The sequence below is a fragment of the Perna viridis genome, chromosome 6, assembly GCF_037379345.1.
Source record: "Perna viridis isolate PV_CMFRI_1.1 ecotype Kerala chromosome 6, ASM3737934v1, whole genome shotgun sequence".
NCBI classification, from domain to species: domain Eukaryota; kingdom Metazoa; phylum Mollusca; class Bivalvia; order Mytilida; family Mytilidae; genus Perna; species Perna viridis.
Genome location: NC_142450.1, coordinates 4,129,938 through 4,152,401, shown reverse-complemented (window position 1 = coordinate 4,152,401; position 22,464 = coordinate 4,129,938). Strand labels below are relative to the sequence as shown.

Sequence of the window (22,464 nt, the reverse complement as noted above, 5' to 3'; positions counted from 1 at the left end):
AATGTTTTGATTGGGTGGGGCATCCATGTACTATGGATACATTTCTTCTGGTTTGAAAAGCAAGTATCTCTGTATTGCTTGTGCTCTTGGCATGTAAAGTACACTGTAGAGAATCAATGTTCAGCATAATTTATATTATGCTTACATAAATAATTCACAACATGTTTTCCACCAATAATTCACAACTTGTCTTTCAGTCATCTATTTCCACCAGTAATTCACAACATGCTTTTAAATAATATATTTCCATTGTGTTGTGCGCCTTGATAATGGTGTAAAAACTCAAACACTTCAAAATGAATGAAATGAATTGCGTACTTTTTACAATAGTAATTTCTTTGCAGATTTTTGGACTGTTAATCATGTCTAGGTTTTAAAGTGAGCGTGCACATTTCTTCACACACACACACACACACACACACACACACACACACGCACACACACACAAACCATTCTGATAAGTTTTAAACATCTTGAAATGTGATAAAATGGAAACCAGTTTGAACCAAATTAAATTTTTGAAGTAACATTCATTAATACATCGTCAATCAAAACTTGCACTCAGTTCCGGATGCAGTTTCGATTTGACAGGTTTTAATAAAAATGTAAAAAAAATCAATAAGTCCCCAAACTTCGTTTGGGCGACTAAGATATTGTTCTCGAGTATAAAGCTAAAACTATCCGTCTAATGAGATATGGCTTATCAAATCATATTTGAAAAAAAAACAATAATGGCAGTCCAGAATTTATTTGGAAAAAGGAACAAAAAGCGATGATTCTTGTCTCTAAGCTTCTCTTTCTAAGACCAGTCTTCGATAACTCTTAATCTCTGAACTCTTACAGGGCAGATTCCTGAAATTTATAAAGGAGTTTTCAGGATTTTGTTTGCATCTTTTTGCCTTATTTATGTTCAAAATTAACAAAATTATCATACAAAGAAGGGATCCAACCCTTGGATTAATTATACCACCTTTCCACCAATGCTCTTAAGAGATGAATAAATCGTGCTAAGTGGTTCAACCCTTTGTTGTTTTTTTTTTTTGTTTTGTTTTTGTTCTTTTTTGTTTTTTGTTTTTTGTTTTTTGTTTGTTTTTTTTGACGAAACGACTAACTGTTATTCGTACTATGTAAAAGTTCCACTTAACAAAGCATAGTCTGTTTTCTACATTAGTTAAACAAAAACATTGAGTAATTTCGAACCCAGTGATTTACATTAAAATCCTTTTAGCAATTCTTTTCAACCAGCTGCAGTTTGCAACTTTATAATAATGTAAAAATGTATGATACAAAATTTTTGGTAGCAATTCAATGTTTACGTCTTTTAGCAATATGTATATGAAAATTGTTTTCGTTTCAGGTTCATCAACCGTGAATTATTATCAAGATAATTCAAGGTTAAAAATCGATGAAAGCATCCATCTTTTATTCACATAAAGAGGAAATGTATAAATGTATCATTTATTGACAAGGATTTTAGTTTGTGCTCAAGTAAAACTTGATGTGAGTATTGACACTGTCAGGGAAGGGAAGAATCGTGGGGAGGGTAAATAGAACTTAATGCCGAGCGAAGCGAGGCAATACAATTTTGGAAGGGGGTAGACTTTGAAAACTCAAAATTTCATGCAAAAAATATCCAATCTTTAAGGGGCACGCGCCGGATGTACCCATCCTGTATCCGCGCCTGGCTTTGTTTTTTTTTTCTGCTTCTAGAACTTGATCGGATATGACGGATGCGGACAAAAGGTGATGGGAATACGTCCCTAAAGTCATTAAATGTTGAATCTGTTTAAATTATGTCCCATTAAACTCGTAACTTTTTTTTCTGGTGCAACTTTCCTTATACTATATCCACCCTGGTGGTGGCCATAAAGATATGAACGCGCAGCGCAATTATAAGATAAGAATAGTTTTTCCTTTTAAAAATTACCGGTACCGACGCTTGTCCTTTTTATCTAGACATATTCTACTAAAAAAGGACTATTAAATGCCAGATAAACTCATTAAAAGCTCATTTGTGTAGATACATGCCTGTGAACGGACAGAGAGACGGAAAGCAGTGTAACATAATGTATCCATTAACATACAGGCGTGTCGACAAATTAATTACATGCCTGTACATTTATGATCCGTAGAATCGAGCTTGATGCTTAATCTCACATTTGAAAATGTGCTTGTGTCTATATGTGTATTTGTAATATATCGTTGTTTTTTTTTTTTAATTGCCTTCTTTTGAAAAATTCCATAGTCATGCATCTACATCTATTTTATTTAAAATGATGTCTTTCCTAAAATCTCCAATTCACTGTACGTTTAATAACAACACATTATAAGGCAATAGACGGATATCCGGAACAGCTCATGAACACCACCTATGTCGTACATTTTAATGAATTATTACCGCTGACTTCAGTCCAATAATATGTCGTATTGTTAACCGTGCTGAACACAAAAGAAAATATGACTGTTAAACATATATAATTACCCATTGACGGTTTCATGTCTATTTTGAATGCGATTCATGCTGTCTTAAAATTTTCCACGCCAAATATATGTGATACGTAATTTCAATCAATACGGCAAGAATGTAGGTTAACATTATATGGCTAACACATATAAGAAATCAGAGAACACAGTGACTAGACAAAAAAATCGAACTTGCAAAAAGTTCAGGGGCGAGTAGGAAACGAAGCGAATGCTGCCATTTTTGATTGTAAGAAAAGAATATAAATGATATGATATAGACGTATGTGTCAATTTCCATGGGATGGTTATATGGTAGAGAAATTATAAAATACAACGAAGACAATTAATTATTTGGAATAAGTGAATAAGTTCGTACAAGAAAAACCTTGTGCCGATAATAATCGTAAAATTTCTCTATACTTTGTAAGGTATAGTAGAAAGTTGCCTGTGCAAACTGACATCTGAATAAGACATATTCATTATAAGTGAATGTAGGTGGATCAAGAAACTTACAAAAAGGTGTTCCAGAAAACATTTTTGTTCAAACTTTGCACCAAATTAAACTTTTCCAACAAAAAAGGGGAACAACTTAGTATTCAAATAACTCTTACCTAAGTTTATTTGGTCCGAATTTGGTATACGGGCGTTCTAAGTTTAACAAGATTAATATTATATAAAAAATGTGGCATTTTATTAAAAAAAACCTGACTGATGATATCGAAAAAGATAGGGTCTTCCCTAAGGCCAGTCAGTACATCCTTGTTTCGAAATTTCAGGACACTCCACTCTGTGTTAAAACATAATATTACCAACCCGAGAGCCCAAGATCATACGATAAGCTGTACAGTGCAGAGAGATGCAGCACGCAAGGCGAAACGTGTCTTTCTTCTTATTTTACAACTGTTTCATTTTTTTTAATGACGTACTACCTATTTCTTTCTAGGAACCACTTGAGCTATGGGGAAGTGAGAGATAAGCATTCGAGCAACTTAAGTAATGTTTTTCATTCTAGAGAGCCTATCGGTTTTAGGGAAGTGAAAGTATAAGATAGAACATTGTTTATGGTTGAGGAAGGTTGTCCGGAAAGAGATAAACAAGACGTTTGACGCAAAGAACAAGTTTCCTGACCTGCGATAAGAAAATAAAGATACACAGCTAAGTATTTTGTATCGATGAGATTATTATTCTATAAACAAGGTCAGTGACATCTCTGCTTGTAACGATCGTCTCGCAACATTATCAACAGCCGGAGTATCGATCTTCACAGCTCAGGCGAAGTATATGATTATTTGCACATCTTGGGATTATTGTCAAAACGAAAGGTGTGTTGTAATGCAATATTGAGTGAGCAATTAGTAAGACATAGTCATTTCGGAGAAAAGTACAGTTGCTTTTCACAAAATAGAGGGGGAAATATTCTAAATTCTGTATCTTGGGATTAAGGAGAAAGAATAAGGGTGTATTCAAGTGTCGAGAGCTGGTAATTAATATGACAAAGTCTTGTTAAAGTGCAGTACTCTAAAAAGAACAAAAATGACGGAAGGTTCAAGTTTCGTCGTCTCTAACCCAATCGAATTAACAACTAACGGAAGCCCTCAAGAGGCTTCATACTGCACTACCGAAGAGATTTTATCATTACGGCGACATCATCGAGTCAAAGAAGGGATTAAGAGACTAAGTGAAAAGTATGATTCTATTGGAAAATTCGTTCCAATGACTGGGCGACCTCCCAGTATTAGCTCTCTCAAGAGTGCCAAGGAGCAACGGGAAAGACTAGAATCCGTAGGCTCAAAAGGTTCAGTTGGGCGTAGCCCTTCTAGAAATTCATTTGCTGAAGGCATATCTGAACATGACTTGTTACAAGTGGAAATGTTTTACCGTAGTCATAAAACTGAAGTTTACGTTTGTACCAGTCTGGCTAACCTGTATTTCGGAAAAATGGTAGGGCAAAAGGAACAATGGAAATTCGCCATGACAGGGATTCCCGTTTTAGTGTTGGATACTGGGAAACATCACCGTGAACGCAAATTACATATCGTCCTCGCTGAGAAGGGGACGGGGTTTGTGCTATGGAAAGACAAAATTGACCAGTTGACGGCCTATAAAGCTCCTCATGTTAATTTTCACACAATGAGGTTGTCAACTGATCACACTCGTCTGGCTGGATTAAGTTTCGACGACAAGGACGCTGCAACGGAATTTATGAAACGATATATGGATTACACTTCAGACCCGGAGGATGAACTGCTCAAATTAGGCAAGGGTAAGAAAAAGAAAAATGTGAAACAGGAAAAAACAAAAAAGTTCAAACCTCCTAAAAAACAGGAAATTTCACAGCCATGTTGTTTTGTTCACGTGACTAAACTTGAAAATTCTGCAATGGAACAACTTGAAAATAATCAAAGTAAATTTCAAGATGCGGTGAGTTATGACAATTTCTTGGATATTCCACAAAAGGACAAGGATGGTTCTGATGTTTCCAGTCTTCTTGGGAGTAAACTGACGATAAACAGCGACGCTAGCTCAATGATATCGGCCGACGACCGATCGTCTGCTATGGCGTCAAGTTTCCATTCGGAAAACGGGATACCAGATTAAATGCTCGTCTTTAAATATATATGAGATTTAATTGTTGAGTTTATTTGGATTCTATGCAATGTGCCAATTTCGTTTGTTAAGTATATTTCGTTGACGTTTTGAACATATGAAGTAGTTGTTGATATTTTGCTTTATGTGTATACAAATATTGCTTTATTTTATATAAAACATCCCATTATGTTACGTATAAAAACGCAGATTTTAAATTCTGATTTTTTACCCAAAAAAATTTTAGTGATACAAATTATAAACTATGGCATTGTATCAGTATACAATAACGATCATTGAGAGTGGAAGTCTTCAACAATCTGACGACTGAAGGGAAATGAGCTAATAAGGCTGTCGTTTGAAATACATGCATGCCTAAACATAGTGTTTTATACATGTTCGAAACATAATTTCGATGAATTCACCCGAATTGCATTTTTTTTTATTCTTTTGTGCGCCCTTCAATCTAAACATGAAACATTTCGGGCGTTTTCTAATTATCTGAGAAGCAGCGCTTTTCCCATGCTATTTTCTTACATTTCACTTCACTTTCTTCTACATCTATATTTTTGAAGTATAATGACCTCTCCTTTAACAGTAGGATACAGATGGGATCAGTATTTAATTTAACCTCTTAGGTGAACTGTCAGAAGGGCCGACTCCAAGACAGTTCTTAAAGTGTCGTAGAACATTACTAAAGCCAACTTTTCTGACAGTTCTGCGAGCAGAATCGGCTCTACGAGAAAAGTTCTTCTAGAAGAGCCGGCTCTGCTAGAGCTGTCAGAAGAGCTGGCTCTAGAACTGTCTAAGAACTGTCCTAAATCCGTCGGACTGTTGTTTTTTTTTTTTTTGACAGTTCTAAGACAGTTTTGTGAGAGGTTAGAACTGATCTCATCTGTACTTATCTTGCAAATGTGTGTTGTGTGTTTGTATTGTTCTTTTAAATCTATTTCATGTACATGTTAACAAAATGAAAACAACTGCAGTATACATGTACATTTAATTCGTTATTGCTTCGAACTTTAAACATTTGTTTATTAATACATGCAGATGAATTTGGGGTAAGGAAGCTGTTCTACATAAATACCATTATACTTCTATTCCTAGTAACATGTATCCACACAATATCAGGACTCATGTGTCCACTTGTGTTACAGGTCCCAAGGACATGACACAGGAGCCCCGATATTGTGAGAATGACTAGGCATAACCCTACCTTTGTGAGTATGCTACCTACAGAGCCTTACCTTAAAAAAACTGCTCCCTCCCCCCCCACACACACTGCATTTTTCCATTGAGCAAAATGATTATAGCAGTAACTTTAATTGACGAAGAACTACGCAGTGTATTTTGTAAGATGAGGTATCATCCCTGCATGTACATACTCAAGGCTATATCCACACGGTCGGAAAGCGGAAATTATAAATATAGGTGGCCATTAACTTTTGTAAATTTTGGTGTTTAATTCAGTTATATTATTATTTTGTTTTTTTTTGGAGTAAATTTTCGGATCTCGATTTTTGGATTTAAACGGACTGTGTAATTCTAAATAATGACAGATCATGGTTTTACGGTCTTGATAGTTTTGTACACTTTAAAAAGTTTTATTTGCAAAGTAGTTATTACTTCCGGCAATGTGAGTCCATATGGGCCCAATTTTGCACCAAATTAACACAATTTTCAAACGAAATGGATCCAACTTCCTGACCCCCCCTCCCCCCACCAACAGCGATCATATACCACCGCGGGTCACTTTGGTTCATGTGCTTTGGTTATTACTTGCACCTGGAGCTGGAAACACACCCCATTCATATATTTGTCTGCAAGAAAATGAGTCCCATTCATAAATATATTTTTCAGCGCGAAATACATACACATTCATATTTTCAACCATTTTTGTACCTGACATCATTTTGAATTAAGATAACTTGAATAAAAAACAAAGGTCTGCAGGAGGTTGCAGAAAGGGCACATAACTGCTAAATCTTTAGACCAAATCTGTAATTTATCTATTTGTCACCTTATCTACTAAGTGTTTGCCCATGGCTAATAGTTCCAGCAGACACTAATTGAAAATTGATTGGTGATGAATGGAAAGTTTGTCTTAGCAATAAATTATATATTAATATTATAGAAATATGGCACATTGATATAGTATAACTTGGAGATAAAGGAAACGAACAATTCATGACCCAATCATATATTTCAACTCTAGAAAAAAATAGACCCATTCCTGCTGCACGTCTGTATATACTGGTGTATAGGAAGTGCCCCCCATTGGGATATACAGTACATTTTCCATTTTCATATAATAAGTCTAGTAAGTGTCTATATCGCACAAAGAGATCACCTTTCATTGTTCATCACTTTCTTCAAAACTACTAGCGTAACAGTACTGTGGTAACTATTAAATTAAAACCAGAAACAATATCAAAGAAAGGGAAAAGTGAACAGATATGAAAATGTCAGCACTTCTAAAGCTCATATCACCATCAAAATTAACTTGAAAATTATAGGGCACGTGTAGCATCTACAGCAGACACATGTGCAAACTTGAATACATGCGGTCAAAATAGTGAAAAGAATTGAGGAACTTGAGTGAAAAATGTTAGCCGAACCTCAAATAAACCATCCCGTATGGTTTAAATAAACAGTTGCTCTATTCAATATACTTAGCATGAACCTTGTTAACCATGGTGTGGATTCTTATTGAAATAGCATAAAATTTATGGTAAAATTTCATAGAGTTCGATACATCAACTTCGCTTCGGGGACATCATTTTCAGTCAGTGTAACTTGATGGAACGAACTACTTGCTTCCATTTTGTTACTCCTACAATGTAAGCGGTTGGAATTCCGTTCCTCCATACCTTAGGATGGCGCCGAGTCAGAAAATTGTTTGCCAGACAACCTCTGGCACTGCTGGAGTACCATTTTGTTTACAATGCTTGTTCGAAAGTTCGTGCTGTGCTATTATTTATAGAACTTGATTACCAAATGTCCCAGGTTATAAGACCCCATTTTCTTCTGCTTACATGAGCGTGGAGCTTTGTAGTACAATTTCAAAAAGATGCATACACCTATACTTTTGCAATTCTATATTTGAAATGCCTACACAAACCGAACAATGCATAGCCTGGTAAAACATGATTAATTCTCTACATATTTTATGTGATCTTAAGTACCAGTCTTTATAAATATCAGACAGGAGGTGATTTATGCATGTCAAAAACCCACCGAATTCAGTTTTATATCATGTTCATAAACACTTTTGAGATAGTATTTAATAGTATATAGATTGTACATGAAATTAGCAATTTACATTCCTTTTATTTCCGCTAGAGTCTTGGTTCCCTTGATTATCGTTTTTGATTTGGCTTGACTTGGTTGATGTTAAGTGGGAGATTAAAACTTGAGTATAGTTTTCTCAAAAATACAGATCTAAATACACAAAAATACAGTATATATATAGACCAAAAAAGGAACCGTTTGTTTGTTTGTTTTTCCTTGTTTTTTTTTTGTGTGGGTGTTTTTCTATACTCAGAAAAACCTTGCCATAGGAAGAGTCAGAATTTTATATGGACTGGTACTTAAAATGACATAAACCACCATCTTACAACAAAAGCCTTTTGATTTACATCTAACAAACATTGTTGTTATTAAAAACTAAACAATATTCGCATCTAGTTTGATATATTACTGTCTCAATTCAAGGTTGTATTATAAACAAAAGTCGCCCACTTAATTTATTTATATACATTGTATTTAACATCATGAAGATGAAGTTTATTGATGATTTAGTAGGCTAAGTATGTTTTGTTTAATTTTCGACATTTCGTGAGCTTTCTACATTATTCTATCTATATCCAGAAATTTGGCATAGAAAAATCCATCTTGATTCGTCCGAACTTTTCTGAGAAAAAAAAACGATAAAATAAAGAGTAAAATCGTGTCCCATTGAATCCACAGGCCCTTGGGACCAGGAATTTTTTTTATCTAAAAAATTTCATTAAAACAGTTTGTTTCCAGATTTTAGTTATTATGTACTTTTCCACGTCCGCTTGCTATTTATTGCTGTTTTAACTATGCCCATTTTTATCTAACGTTAGAGAATACCGAAGCGTTAGCAGTGGAATGATTCAAATACAAAAAAAAAAAAAAAAAAAAAAAAAAAAAAAAAAAAAAAAAAAAAAAAAACATTGACTAAACGTGAACACATCAAACAGAGACGATCTACATACACAAAGTACAATCGGATCCTCTCAACTTTCTAGGTACACATTTTTAGTGTAGCGGAATTGGCCGATTAGTTCCGATTGACACAATGTAGCGAACCGAATAAAAAGATTACACATAAAAACTGAAGATAAGGGAAACAAGACGTCACACACGAAAGACCTAAAGCACTAGCAATATCTACTCCCACAAAAAACACATACAATCAAACAAAAAAAACGGAAGTGATATTAGATGTTCCGGAATGGTAAACATGTCCTGCTCCGACAACGGTACCCGCCATTTAGAAAGTGAGTATAATCCGGTAATAATGGAACTCCACGACACGTGTTAAACACTATTGACATTAGAGCGTATAATGATTGAATTGAATTTACAGTCTATGACACTCTTTAACGTTTTTATTTATTCATTTACTTATTACACGCACGCACGAATGCATGTACTTTTAATTAGCAGCACACACCAAGAACGTCGGTCATTTCAAGATTGAGGAGAGCCAATCCATCGTGAAACGAGAGGCAACTCTATGTTTTCTGCCAAGAAGAGAAACTGAATGATCGACTTCAAGTTATTTAATAATTATTTAAGAATTGGCCATGATAAAAATTTTGTCTATTGAAAAATAGCATAAATTTTCCTTTTGCATATGTATAAACAATTAAAATTAATTATGAACATGTGAAGCTGTATACTGTTGGAAGCAGGACAAATTTTTAGTTCAGAATATTTATCACAAATGGACTTCCTAATATTTTATAATCAATTAAACTTGTCAAAGACCAGTAAAAACGTCAAAATTTTGCCTGTCAGGTGTAAGAAACTATATAGGTCTAAAAAAAAAAACTATCGAGCGCGCCCTTGAGGGTAATGGCTGCTTATTTGAAAACTTCGTGAACAAAACGTGTTAACTGAAGAAAAGCATCATGTAGTTTGGTCAATTGTGGTCAGAATGGACAAGGAGTATCCCTGATAATAACTTTATCCGATGGACGTATAGATTATGCATCGAGTTGTTCCGTAATCCGCAGTCTATTGTATCATTGTTTACGTTTGTGTATAACCCAGGTAATAGAGCACACCTTGACAAATTTCTCATAAAAACATTAAATACCAGCCTGAAGTGACAATGTATTGTGTCAATATATGTTAATACAGACAAAAAGAAACGTCGCCATTCATCGGAGCAATCCCCGAATGTAAATGGGGATATAACTACACCCTAGAGAAAAAAACTATTATATGACCGGGACCTTGATAACGGTATAAACAATAATAACGGTTCAGGTCCAACAACTGACACTATTAATATGTCACAACAACAACAGTCTCTCTTTACTGACGACGATGTGGAACGTTTGGCAAAAGCGGTTAAAACGATGATGCTCGACGAGTAACGAAAAGAACTTAAAGCCGACATTATACAACAAGTCCAAACAGCGACTGCCCCTCTGTATGCAGAGATAGACAAACTCAAAACTGGAAACGTAATGTTAAAAAAATCTGTTAGCGATATTCCAATAATTATAAATAAACTTGACGATTTGGAACAGCACAGTCGAAAAAGTTGTATCCGGCTCAGTGGAATACCACAAAAGCAAGACGAAGATACTTCAAAAATTGTGTGCGAAATCGCGGAGTAGCTCAATGTCAATCTTGACCCGAATGACATAAGCGTTTCCCACCGTCTTTCAACTGAAAAGGGTCCGAAGCAGATCATGGCCCGCTTCACACACGCCAAAAAAAAAGGTCTGAACTCCTCAGAGCATCTTAAAATATAAAAGATATTGAAGATCTAAAAGGCGTGGGAATCAGTCAAGATCTAACCAAACCCCGGGCTCAACTAACATATTTAGTACGAAATGTCGTAAGGGCTGGGCAAATCAGCAAGACATCTGTGCGTGATGGGAAAATATTTGTCACCGACAATTCTGAAAGGAAACACGTTATAACTAGCGAATTTGAGCTGCATTCAATTATCACAGATTCTGGTGTACAAGGCAAAACTTCGGCGAGCGTTAACTCTCTGGGAAACACGATGACAAACGCAGGAGCTATGTTCACTCAGACAAATTCGTCCATGATGATGATGCCGCCTGGTTATCATGTCCGCTCTCCAATGAACAATAACTATAATTACCAAGGACAAATTATGACCCAAAACAAACCCCAATGTCAACAGCTACCTTCGTGTAGTGGAGGGGTGGGCATGATGCTGTACCATTGCCTCAGCAAACGTGGACGATTCCCTACATCCTAATAATATACAACATGGACAGTTAACAGGAATTCGTATGGACAATGAACTACGGAACTGATTTTGCGGAACTATTGTTAGTTAATGTCAATCAAAAATATTTACTTATCTTCTTACAATTTTATCTTACATTATGAACTAAATGAATAACACTATGTGATAAAATATAAATATTTGAATATTTTGCCTTTAAGTACAAACTTGCAATGCAATGTAAGTGGAGGGATTTTTTCTCTTTTCCTTCAAATTTCAAATTATGAAAGATGATATATACTTACTTAGTAAGTATCTAAATATTTTGCCTTTTAAATACAACCTCCAATGTACATGTACGTAGCTCTTGTTTTTTTTCTTTAAGTTTCAAGTTATAATCGATGACATATATTTACTTAGCAAGTATTTAAATTTTTGCCTTAAGCTCAAACTTGCAATGTACATGGAGGTATTTTTTTCCTCCTTCAAGTTGCAATACAGTTTAGTAAGTATTTTTAAATATTAATACTGTCTTTTAAGTACATACTAAAATGTACATAGAGGGTTTTTTTTTAATTACTCCTTGTTTTAGAGAAACGCAATTATAGCTACTCCACTGTTGACCACTACTTGGTCTTTTTTTAATGTGAGATGGCGTTTATGCATTTTACATCTGTATATATTGGGTTTGTTTTGTTCTTTAGTTACACAGTATTCCATATATTAGTGTTAGATTTTGATGACCAGTTTATTGTTGTGGTTATGCATACATGTATTTTATGTAATAGTTATCTTATTATTTTTGAAGCCACAAACGGTTCGATCCCGGTGCGGTACTTCTCGTGGGACAACGGCTTTACCTTTTGATGTTGTCCATCGGTGAGTCGGTCTATTTCATTCGAGCGCCACACGTAGACCGAAATATAAGAGCCTTGTTTTTGAGGAAGTTCTTTTTGCAAATCTTATATTTTCTATAGGATATCGTCTGCTATTTTACCCATGCTTCTGTTGCACCACGTGTCGTCTTTACCTACAAAATTAGACACATCTAATTCTACTAGCTGGCATTTAACCAACGGTATCCATTCTAATTACAATATTTTGCTCTGTAATATTTTATTTTTCAGCGTTAATCTTATCTGGTTACTCTTGATTATGATGCAATCGGATGATATGAGTCAAATCCTGGCCCTAACTCCTCTAGTATTTCGGAATCGTCATCGACGGCTACCGAGGACATCTTGCATAATGCGTTTCGTGATTGCATAAATTCTTTCCCGTCATTCGTTCACTTGAATATTCAGAACCTTGTTCCGAAACTAGATTTAATCAATGTTGAACTTCGTAACATTGATATTTTGTGTTTCAGTAAAACTTGGCTCCTTGTCAGGGGTGTCGAAGGTTTATGGGTTGAGGTTAATAATAAGGGGAATCAAAAAGTTTTGATAGTAGTCTTTTATAGACCTCCGGATTCTGGCATTCATTCGTTTACTCTTATTGATCATTCTATTGACTTGGCTGTAGATACGAGTATTAGCAACATTGTGATCTTGGGAGATTTTAACGAAGACTATCTAAAAAACAATAATACGCGTATGAAAAATATCATTACGAATTATAATATGATTCAACTAGTCAAAAAGCTGACTCATTATACAGAAAACAGCAGTTCTTGTTTAGATCTGGTTATTTCGAATCAAGAAGATTTGGTCGATCTTGTTCATGTCGGTCATTCTTTTCTCGTTTCTGACAAGATATCATTGTCCAACTTATGGACTTATTAAAATTGATAAATAGCAACATATATGTTTCAAGCGTCGGATTTGGTTATATTATCGTTGCGATGAAAACGAGTTTCCGACAAATTACGTTCCATTGATTGGGATGCTATCATTTCTGATGCTAATAACTACGTTGATACTCTCGTCGAGTCTTTTACAAATATTTTATTAAAAACCGCTTTGGAGACTATTCCAAATAAGGAGATAACTGTCCGCTCCGCCGATCCGCCTGAGATGAATAATACCGTGCGTCGCGCTATACGAAAACGCCGTAGATTTCATAACAAAATCAAACCTACCCCAACATTGGGCCGATTTCAGACACTGTAGGAACCGTACGGTGAATTTAATTCGAAAACAGAAACAGGATTTTATTGATAGTTTGGTCAATATCCTGCGAACTAATACTTCTGACGTCAAAAAATTGTGGATTACAGCCTCTCGAGTAGTCGGTCTTAAAACTCGAGACTCTGATATTTCTCCATTGAAGTTGGGCGATTCTGTCGTCAATAGTGACAAAGAAAAATCGGAAGTTTTCGTCAACTTTTTTTCTTCACAATCTAACATAGTTGATAATAAACCCGTACCCGCTATTGAATCTGTCCCTGACAGACAACTTAACAACATACATATCACAGAAGATGATGTTAATGATGTTCTTCAAATCATTGATGTTAACAAGGCTCTTGGTCCTGATGGCATAAGTCCTAGGCTGTTGAAGATGACTTTTGATATACTTCATAAGCCTCTTTGTGTTATTTTTAATTTAAGTTTAACTAATATGTATTTTCATAGTTCAAGGAAACTAGCCAATGTTATTCCTGTTTTTAAAAAGGACGATAAAAGTAGTGTTGGAAACTGTCGTCCTATATCTCTATTGTGTATTTTGAGCTAATTTTTTTTTAAAATGTGTGTATAAATATGTAGTGAATTTTATTCGCAATCTGCTGTCTGAACACCAGTCTGGTTTTACCCAAAAAGATTCCACTGTCAATCAACTATTATACTTATCAGATGTTTTTACGAGAGCTTTAGATCAGGGGAAGGATATTCGCATTGTATTTTTCGATATCAGTAAAGCTTTCGATCGTGTCTGGCATAAGGGTTTGGTATATAAGTTACAAAAAAATGGGTATCACGGGTAGTTTATTAACTTGGTTTTGTAGCTATTTGAATGGTCGGAAGCAAAGAGCGGTTTTAAATGGTCAAGAGTCTTCTTCGGTATCTATAAACGCTGGTGTTCCTCAGGTTTCTATTTAGGGTCCTATGTTATTTTTAATTTTTATTAACGATATTGTTGCCGAAGTGAGTTGTAATATAAAACTTTTCGCTGATGATACTAGTACTTATGCTATTGTTGACAGCCCTCTTTTGGCATCAATAACTTTAAATTCTGATATGCTAAGAATTAGTCGTTGGGCCGAAAGATGGTTAGTAACATTTAATCCGAAGAAAACTGAATCTATGATAATATCTAGAAAGGTTGATCCCGACTATCACCATCGCTTACTTATGGATGACAATGTCATTAAGACAGTTCAGTCTCATAAGCATCTAGGTCTTATATTTTCTAGAGACGGTTCTTGGAACGAACACGTCAATGAGGTCATTAAAAAGGCATCTATACGTCTGAATCTACTACGTCGATTAAAATATTTTGTTGACAAAGAGTCGCTCGAGACTATGTTTTTTTCTTTTATTCGTCCCATTCTTGAATATGTCGATGTCATTTTGGATAATTGTCATGAATATATGAAGGACAGATTGGAGCAGATTAATTATGAAGCAGCACGTATTATAACTGGTGCTTCGAAATTGACCAGTCTAAATGTTCTTCTGAGAGAGACAGGGTGGGAGACGTTAAAGAGAAAGACGGACAAATCACAAGCTTGTATTATTTCACCAGATGGTCCAAAGTACTGCCTCAGCATATCTTTCTAATTTAGTCCTAGCGTCCTTTGGCAATACTCGTACATATGGAACCCGTAATGGCAACAATCTTGTAAATATTCCATCAAGAACTAGCTACTGTCATAACAGTTTTCTTCCTTCCTCCACTAGACTGTGGAATCAACAACCGGCTGGTAAAAGAAATTCATTCTTATCTTGTTTCAAAAAATATTTAAGAAAAACTCACCCTGTACCATTTTTTATTAAGCGGGTAAGAGAATGTGGCAATTTTTTCATGTCAGAATTAGGACCCTGAGTAGTGGACTCAATGCACATTTGTTCATGAAAAATTTAATTGAGAATCCTTTTTGTTCATACTGTACCCAAGTTGAAAATTCTGAACACTTTTTTTCTATTCGGTAGCAGATTCGACGATCACAGACGTAACATGTTTGCTAAATTATCATATGACCCTATTACGATCAATAAGATCAATTTTGGTGACAGTAACCTCTCTGATCGTGAGAATTCCGTTAATTTTATTGTGATTCAAGAACTTATTTTATCTGCTAAAATATTTTCCTGCTAGATCTACGGTCTAGACTATCCATAATCTCTTGTTTCATGTATGTACTGATTAAAATGTGTGGTATCCTTTGATTTTGTCATATTCTTATAACAGTTGTCTTCAAATAATTTGTGTATTGTGTATAAATTGGTCATCATTATCATCATCACCATTTTTTGATATCTAACTGATATATGCTAATTACCATCTCTGATAATGTCTTTTTATGAGGGAGGAGTTAATAAAGTGTTTAACACTTGTTTTCCAATCCCTGTATTGTATTTCATTTGTATCTGTCATGTTCATTTTCCTAATAAAATACTGTTTACTCTAAAAACTAAAATGGTGAATTGCCCTCTTACAGAGGGTAGGAAATTCGCAAAATTTTGCATGGAAGAATAGTCATATGTTCTTTTTGAGATAATGATCGAAATTGTGTTTATCTTATGTAAACAAATATTCAGAGCAAAAATGAACGTGTTCGTAAACGATTAGCTTTCTAAAAGTGTGCAGTAGTCAAAATTTATTATAAAATTAAGTTCTTATATACGCAACATTCAATTTCGACTTGTATTTCCTATAAATGTACATACTTTCAGCAATTCTACGTTGGTACTTGATAAAATTTTCAGTTCAAATAAAAAAAGTTATGGCTATTTGAAAATGTCTCAAGAAATGTCAGAAGTCAATATTTTCCTCTTTTGTTAAGAAAACTGCATGCTCCAAAATAGTTCTTTAATCAGTTGACAATTTCTTTTATGAAATCATGAAACTTTGTGATTGTACATGCACTTGTGGACACACATATTTCATTTTTCATGATTTTTGCAGTTTTAAACGGATAAAATTCGAACAAAACAAATGTCTAGCGATTTGTCAAATTTTCATTGTTTGAATGTTTCGAACGTTTTCTGTCGATCGAAAAATGGAGGAAATATAAATATTCTCCATTAGATAACCAGAACCGGACACTTTAACTCTCTGCAATTAATTACTAGTATGGAACAAATAAACGAAACAGACAATGAAATAGAAGGAAAGTAAAGAACGGAGTCATAACATTTTCCATATCGGAAAGCGCAAATGAGAAAAAAGAAAAGGAAAGACACACAACTGAAGGACAAAAAGAAGACGGTATCTAAAAAGGTAGGTCCCGTAGAATCATCAGTGAGCGACTTTCTAAAAGATGTTGATTATAGCCTGAATAGAAACCTCTTTCAATAGCAGTACTATATTATGCTGTTTGTACATGTGACATCAAATCATAGATCAAAATGAACATTTTTATTTATCCTAAGTAACAAGTGTGGACACAGACTGGTATTGCCAGAGGGGCAAGTATGGACGCAGACTGGTATTGCCCAAAGAGCAAATTCGAACATACATACTTTTTGTCTTGAAAGAGTAACCAATGGAACCAAGATTCTAGCGGAAATCAAAGGAATGTAATCCATGGATAAAGATCAGACATGGTACGGCCCAGGTGCACCGGTAGGGTGAACGTGTTTGCATCGTCCAGAAAAGTCTTCCATTTACTGAAATTAATAATTGAATTATGCACATGTTTATAAATATAAGGTTCCTCGCACGTTAAAGAACCCTACAGTGGTATTTGATAGGAGTAGGAACCATAGGGCTCCGCCACAGGAGGCTAAATTGCCCGACCCTACCCACCTCTCCCTATTTCCAGTGGCAATCAAAATTTGTCGACCCCATTGTCCTTGTGTCCCAACCCTTTTTCATTTCATCATCATTTCATGTTCATTTTATCATCAATTTCATGTTCATCGTCTGAATATAGCTGAAATATTGCTGCTCGGACGTTAAACCCAAACAAACAAACAAACAAACAATAAATATATATTAATATGTGTTACTAAATATCTACTGATATCAATAAATGTGTTGAACTTGCTATGTCATGTTGATAACGATTGGCACATTTCACTTTATGCAGGTTAGCTTAGATGACCCTAATTTTAAAATGGTAGTGCAATAAACTAAAAAATTATATAGGAGCAATCATTAATTAGTAGTTAGAAAAATCATATCAAAATTTCATATCAGTTGATCAGCGCCCTAGACCATTCGACCAGCTAGGCTATATATGTATCCTCGTAGGATTAATCTAGGGCTGTAACTTAGTACACGATGTATGGTAGTACGGGGCAGTTCATCTAGGTGTTATCAATTTGATCCGATGGAGCAGTGTAGCGAATCGAGTCGTCATATTCTGAGACGTTGTATAATATATATACACACACACACACACACACACACACTTGATGTAAAAGGTTGGAATTCCGTTCTTTCATTCCCCAAGCCAAATCAGAGAAAAACTTGCCAGACAATCTCTAGCACTATTGAAGTAATAAAAAAGAACATCCGTTTAGGCCTAAAAAAATGTTTCCGGTCACCGTACTGACCATCCTTCAGACCCCCTGCTCATAAGTTTTTATTTAAAATTTCGAAGAAAAAAATAACGTAAAAATTCTGCCGACTGTCTTTCAGAAAAAAAAGAAAATTGAAAACACACATGAGTGTGCTCTTGGTCGTGAACAATTCCTTTTTGGAATTCGGCACTTCAAATATTTTTTTTTGTTTTACCACCTCCGTCAAAACAAAAAAAAAATACTCATGCGCCGAATTCCAAAAGGGATTAGGCTGTGGACTAAGTCTATTACACGTTTAGTCTTTGGTTTTCATCGTATCTTTATGATTTATTTCATTTCAAAAATATCAAATGAAAATAAAAATCCCTACCCACCGACCCTACAAAATTATAGAATAGTGCTCGGAAACATAACATTACTTTTTTTCGGCCTTGGAAATTTCTCATCATTTGACTGGCATGCACCAATAGCTGTCTTACATGCTATGGAAAGTGTTGATTTTATCCCAAAAAGTATTTTGCTGGGTCAAAGATTCAGCAAATGCTGATGTAGGCTATACAACGCTGTATATAGCGTGCATATTACAAATTAAATCATTAGGTCACCGATCGATATTAAATCACGTGGCAATGCATTAATTTTAATGAATTTAATGATTGAACGTGGTACGGGGTGCCAAATGGGACTTGATATTTTTGTAATCAAAATCAATTTTATAAGACAAAAGTCTTTTTTGTGTCACAAAATTCAATTTTGTGTCACAAAAGTCAATTATGTGTCACAAAATTCAATTTTGCGAAATAAAATTAAATTTTGCGAGATAAAATTCAATTTTGTGGGACAAAATTTAATTCTGTGTCACAATAGTCAATTCTGTGTCACAAAATTGAATTTTGTTTCCAAATTAGTTTACAGAATCCTTTGGATATACAAATGAATTCAAAATGAGCAGCATCATGTTCACGTGTATTACAAACTTAAAGCATTCACTGCAATACAGTGGATAAGGCACGAATGTGCACTGTTACAATAAAGCACTAAGTGAAATATCAGATATCGTAATCGTATAACCCACTGTGTCACTTAATCTTGAATCTAAAGATAGATCATTTGAGCATTTGAAAACAAAAGGGAAACGAAAGTTAGACACGTACTATGTCGGTTTTTCATCTCGCCCGACATGTTCCACTCAACCGAACTTCCTGTGTCATACATCAATAGAATCGGAATAAAATAATGAATCTACCTGTATCTGGCAATGTGGTGAGGGGTAGTGGAACAAAATAATCTTTCGCCGACTTTCACAGATTAACAAATTTCACCGCACAATATATTTCTAATATGATTTTTTTTTTACTAATCTGACGATTCATTTCTTTTTCCAGCAAAATTTGGGACAAATGCATTAATACAAATTACCTTGTCAAATTTTAAGAAATTTGGTTGTGATTAACAGATCGGGCAAAAGCATTTTATAGTTGAGTTGAAAGATGTCAGGACATGATCACGTGATTCATCGGGGAAAATCCCAATAAATCGAAAGTAGAAAAAATCGCGTATTTGAAAACCTTTTTTATCAAACAAATCTCATAGAAAACGTAATTTCAGAACAGTTTTACTGTAGAATGCAACTTAAAAGATTTTTTTTTAAAATTTCACTTAAAACGGCCTTAACCGTCATGCATTGCTCGAAGTAATCGGAAACCTGCATCTGGGAGACCCGCGGTTAAACCTTCTTACAAAATCGTGATGATAGAATTCATTTGCATAACCAAAGGATTCTGTAAACTAATTTGCATACAAAATAGACTTTTGTGACACAAAATTTAATTTTGCGACACGGGATTGACTTTTATGACACAAAATTAAAAATTGTAGTATGTTATAAATTTTGTTAATCAGAATTCATTTTTGTTGAACAAAATTCACTTTTGTCTGTACAAAATTGAATTTTGTGTACAAAACCACAAGAGTCCAATTCGGCGTCCCGTATGTGGTCACATGACAACAAACTTCCCCGAATACGCAATGACTCATATTCACGGGTTTGACTGTGCCTGGATGCTTTACACCGTCCGTGAGAGACCCCAAACGATAGCCAAGAACGTTAAGAAACATCTCAGTCCGTCATGTATTACACATGAGTGGAAACCGGGCCTATCAGTATATATGTTAGGACGAAAACGAAAATTAAACCAAGTGTAGGAACAGTCAGCTGATTGCCAGCGTCACTCATATCGTGTAAGTGATTGGTTAACACTGTGTTACGAAAGATTTTTGAGAATTTTAGTGGTTTATATCCACAAAGAAAATCGAATTATCTCCTAGAAGCAACGATGTTCTAGCTTTATACTGCACGAAATGAAGGATGTAACGGATATAAGGAAAGTGCTATCATTTTCAACTTTATTGTTATAGTATTATTTAATAATTGCAATGCTCCCTCTCCAGACAGACAGAGAGTGCGTGTATGCTGCGGTTGATACATGTACAAGTAATGACTGTTAATATTCTAAATATTGAACAACTTTGAACTCAGTAGCAGAAGGTATGCACCAGAAAAAGACTTCCAATTGTAGAGACTCCCTGGCGGATCCAGAAGTAGCTGGTCCGATCCAAAGATTTTGTAAAGGGTCCAGGCTATCACTTACTCATTTCTTCCAAAATTTAAATGCAAAAAAAAAATTCCAACATGCATCCGCAACTTGCGGAACCTTCACCCGAATACGCAACGCATGTACATGAAATATTAAACCGAACACACATTTCAAAGAGCGAGGATACATCTAATTCCCCTTTAACGCCAAAACGAAAACTGTTGCCAACATAAAGTAATAAACGTCGAATTCCGACGTAACCGTATATGTCGCAATAGCGTGCGTAACATCTTACCTCTCTGTTTAACTGATACTTTTTTTTATGTGTCAATGCAATGGCGGATCCAGGGGAGGGTGCAAAGGAGGGGGTGGTAGTTGTGGCTTGCCTCCTTTTTATTAGAAAATTTGTCATTTTCATGTGTTAAATTGACCAAAAATCCTAGCACCCTTTTTTCTGAGGAACCCGGCTCGCACCCTTCCTTTTCAAAGAAAATTACATTTGCATACCATGACTGGTTAGCAACTGCTCTATCAGAGGAGTTTTTGTTATAGGCGTCATAAAATAGTTCTTTTAGAGTTTTCAGGGCAGTACCGATACACGAACATTTGCATCAATATAATATATGAAGGGATGGGTGTTTCTAGAAAAGCAGAAGACGCTTACCATACCGGTGCACCTGTTCCATGCTCCCAGTTTTTAGTGGAGTCCGAGTTGCTCATTTATTTTTGTTACTTTGTGTGTATTATTTTGGTTATTTTATGTTTTTGTTGTGTATATCTGTTTTCCATGTCTGGTCTTTGTCCCTGGATTACAATCTTTTGACCCCTGCTATAACATTGGTTCCCTTGATTACTCTTTCAAAAATCTTCTCCTCTGACACTACCTGACCAGTTGGAACCAAACTTGTAATGAATGTGCCTTTGGGTATCCTGCGTAAAACTGGAGTGGGGATTTTTTATCTACCTGTCGAAAAACATGGCCGCCGTTACTAAAAATAGAACATAGGGTTCTGACAGTAGTTTTTCACGTATATCACCAAAATTGTTAGGTTAAGCCAATTTGGAAGTTTGACAGGATGAAAGTGTTCAGCATGATGAGATCTATCTGTTGTCAAATTTTCATTTAAGTCTGTTCAGACATGTTGAGGTTATTGCCATTTTTGACGTTTTTTATGCTTTTTTTAATGTTATTTCTTTCAAAACTCTACTCCCCTGACACTATCTGAGTAATTGAAACCAAACTTGGTATGCATGTTCCTTGGGGTATCATGCATAGAATCGATGCGGGGATTTTTGATCCGATGACAAACATGGCCGACGTTACTGAAAATAGAGCATAGAGGTCAGACAGTAGTTTTTTGCAAGTAACTCTAAAACCGATAGGTTTTGCTGAAATGATCCTTATTGTAAGGCCTTCAAAAGTATTCAGGGATCAAAGTTGTCATGCGACTCCTTCTAAGAGTTATTGCCTTTGAAAGATGAAAAATGACTTTTTTACTGTTTTCGGCCAATGTCATGAAAACTATACTTAATAGATAGAAAGAAACTTTCAATTTCTGAAATGATCTTATACGATACGTCCTACCAAAGTCTTCGAACGATCTTGATTCAAAATTGTTGGATAACTCCTTGTTAAATTTATTGCCCTTGAAAGACAAATTTGAACCAGGTGAGCGATTCAGGCGCTTGGGAGCCTCTTGTTTTTGAATATTTGTCATGT

General features: G+C 35.1%; 1 protein-coding gene and 1 long non-coding RNA gene across 14 annotated transcripts in view; one reads left to right on the top strand and one right to left on the bottom strand.

The window, feature by feature from the left end:
* LOC148613269 (uncharacterized) overlaps positions 1-5,267 on the top strand; it is a 34,411-nt gene extending 29,144 nt beyond the window's left edge. For 5 of the 13 annotated variants that reach the window (XM_088586576.1, XM_088586572.1, XM_088586575.1 and 2 more), the window contains one exon: positions 3,407-5,267. In XM_088586576.1, coding sequence (XP_088442702.1) covers positions 3,997-5,061 — 1,065 coding nt within the window. In that variant the 5' untranslated portion in view covers positions 3,407-3,996 and the 3' untranslated portion in view covers positions 5,062-5,267. Of the gene's footprint in view, positions 1-1,357; positions 1,501-3,406 lie in introns of all 13 variants that reach the window. The other 8 variants (XM_088586568.1, XM_088586571.1, XM_088586570.1 and 5 more) reach the window with 3 other exon arrangements.
* LOC148613268 (uncharacterized) lies at positions 733-19,660 on the bottom strand. Its single transcript, XR_015923314.1, has 3 exons — positions 19,567-19,660; positions 17,143-17,289; positions 733-852 (listed from the first exon to the last, which is right to left on the bottom strand). It is a non-coding gene; the product is annotated as an uncharacterized LOC148613268 (long non-coding RNA).
* Between the last annotated feature and the right edge of the window lie 2,804 nt (positions 19,661-22,464).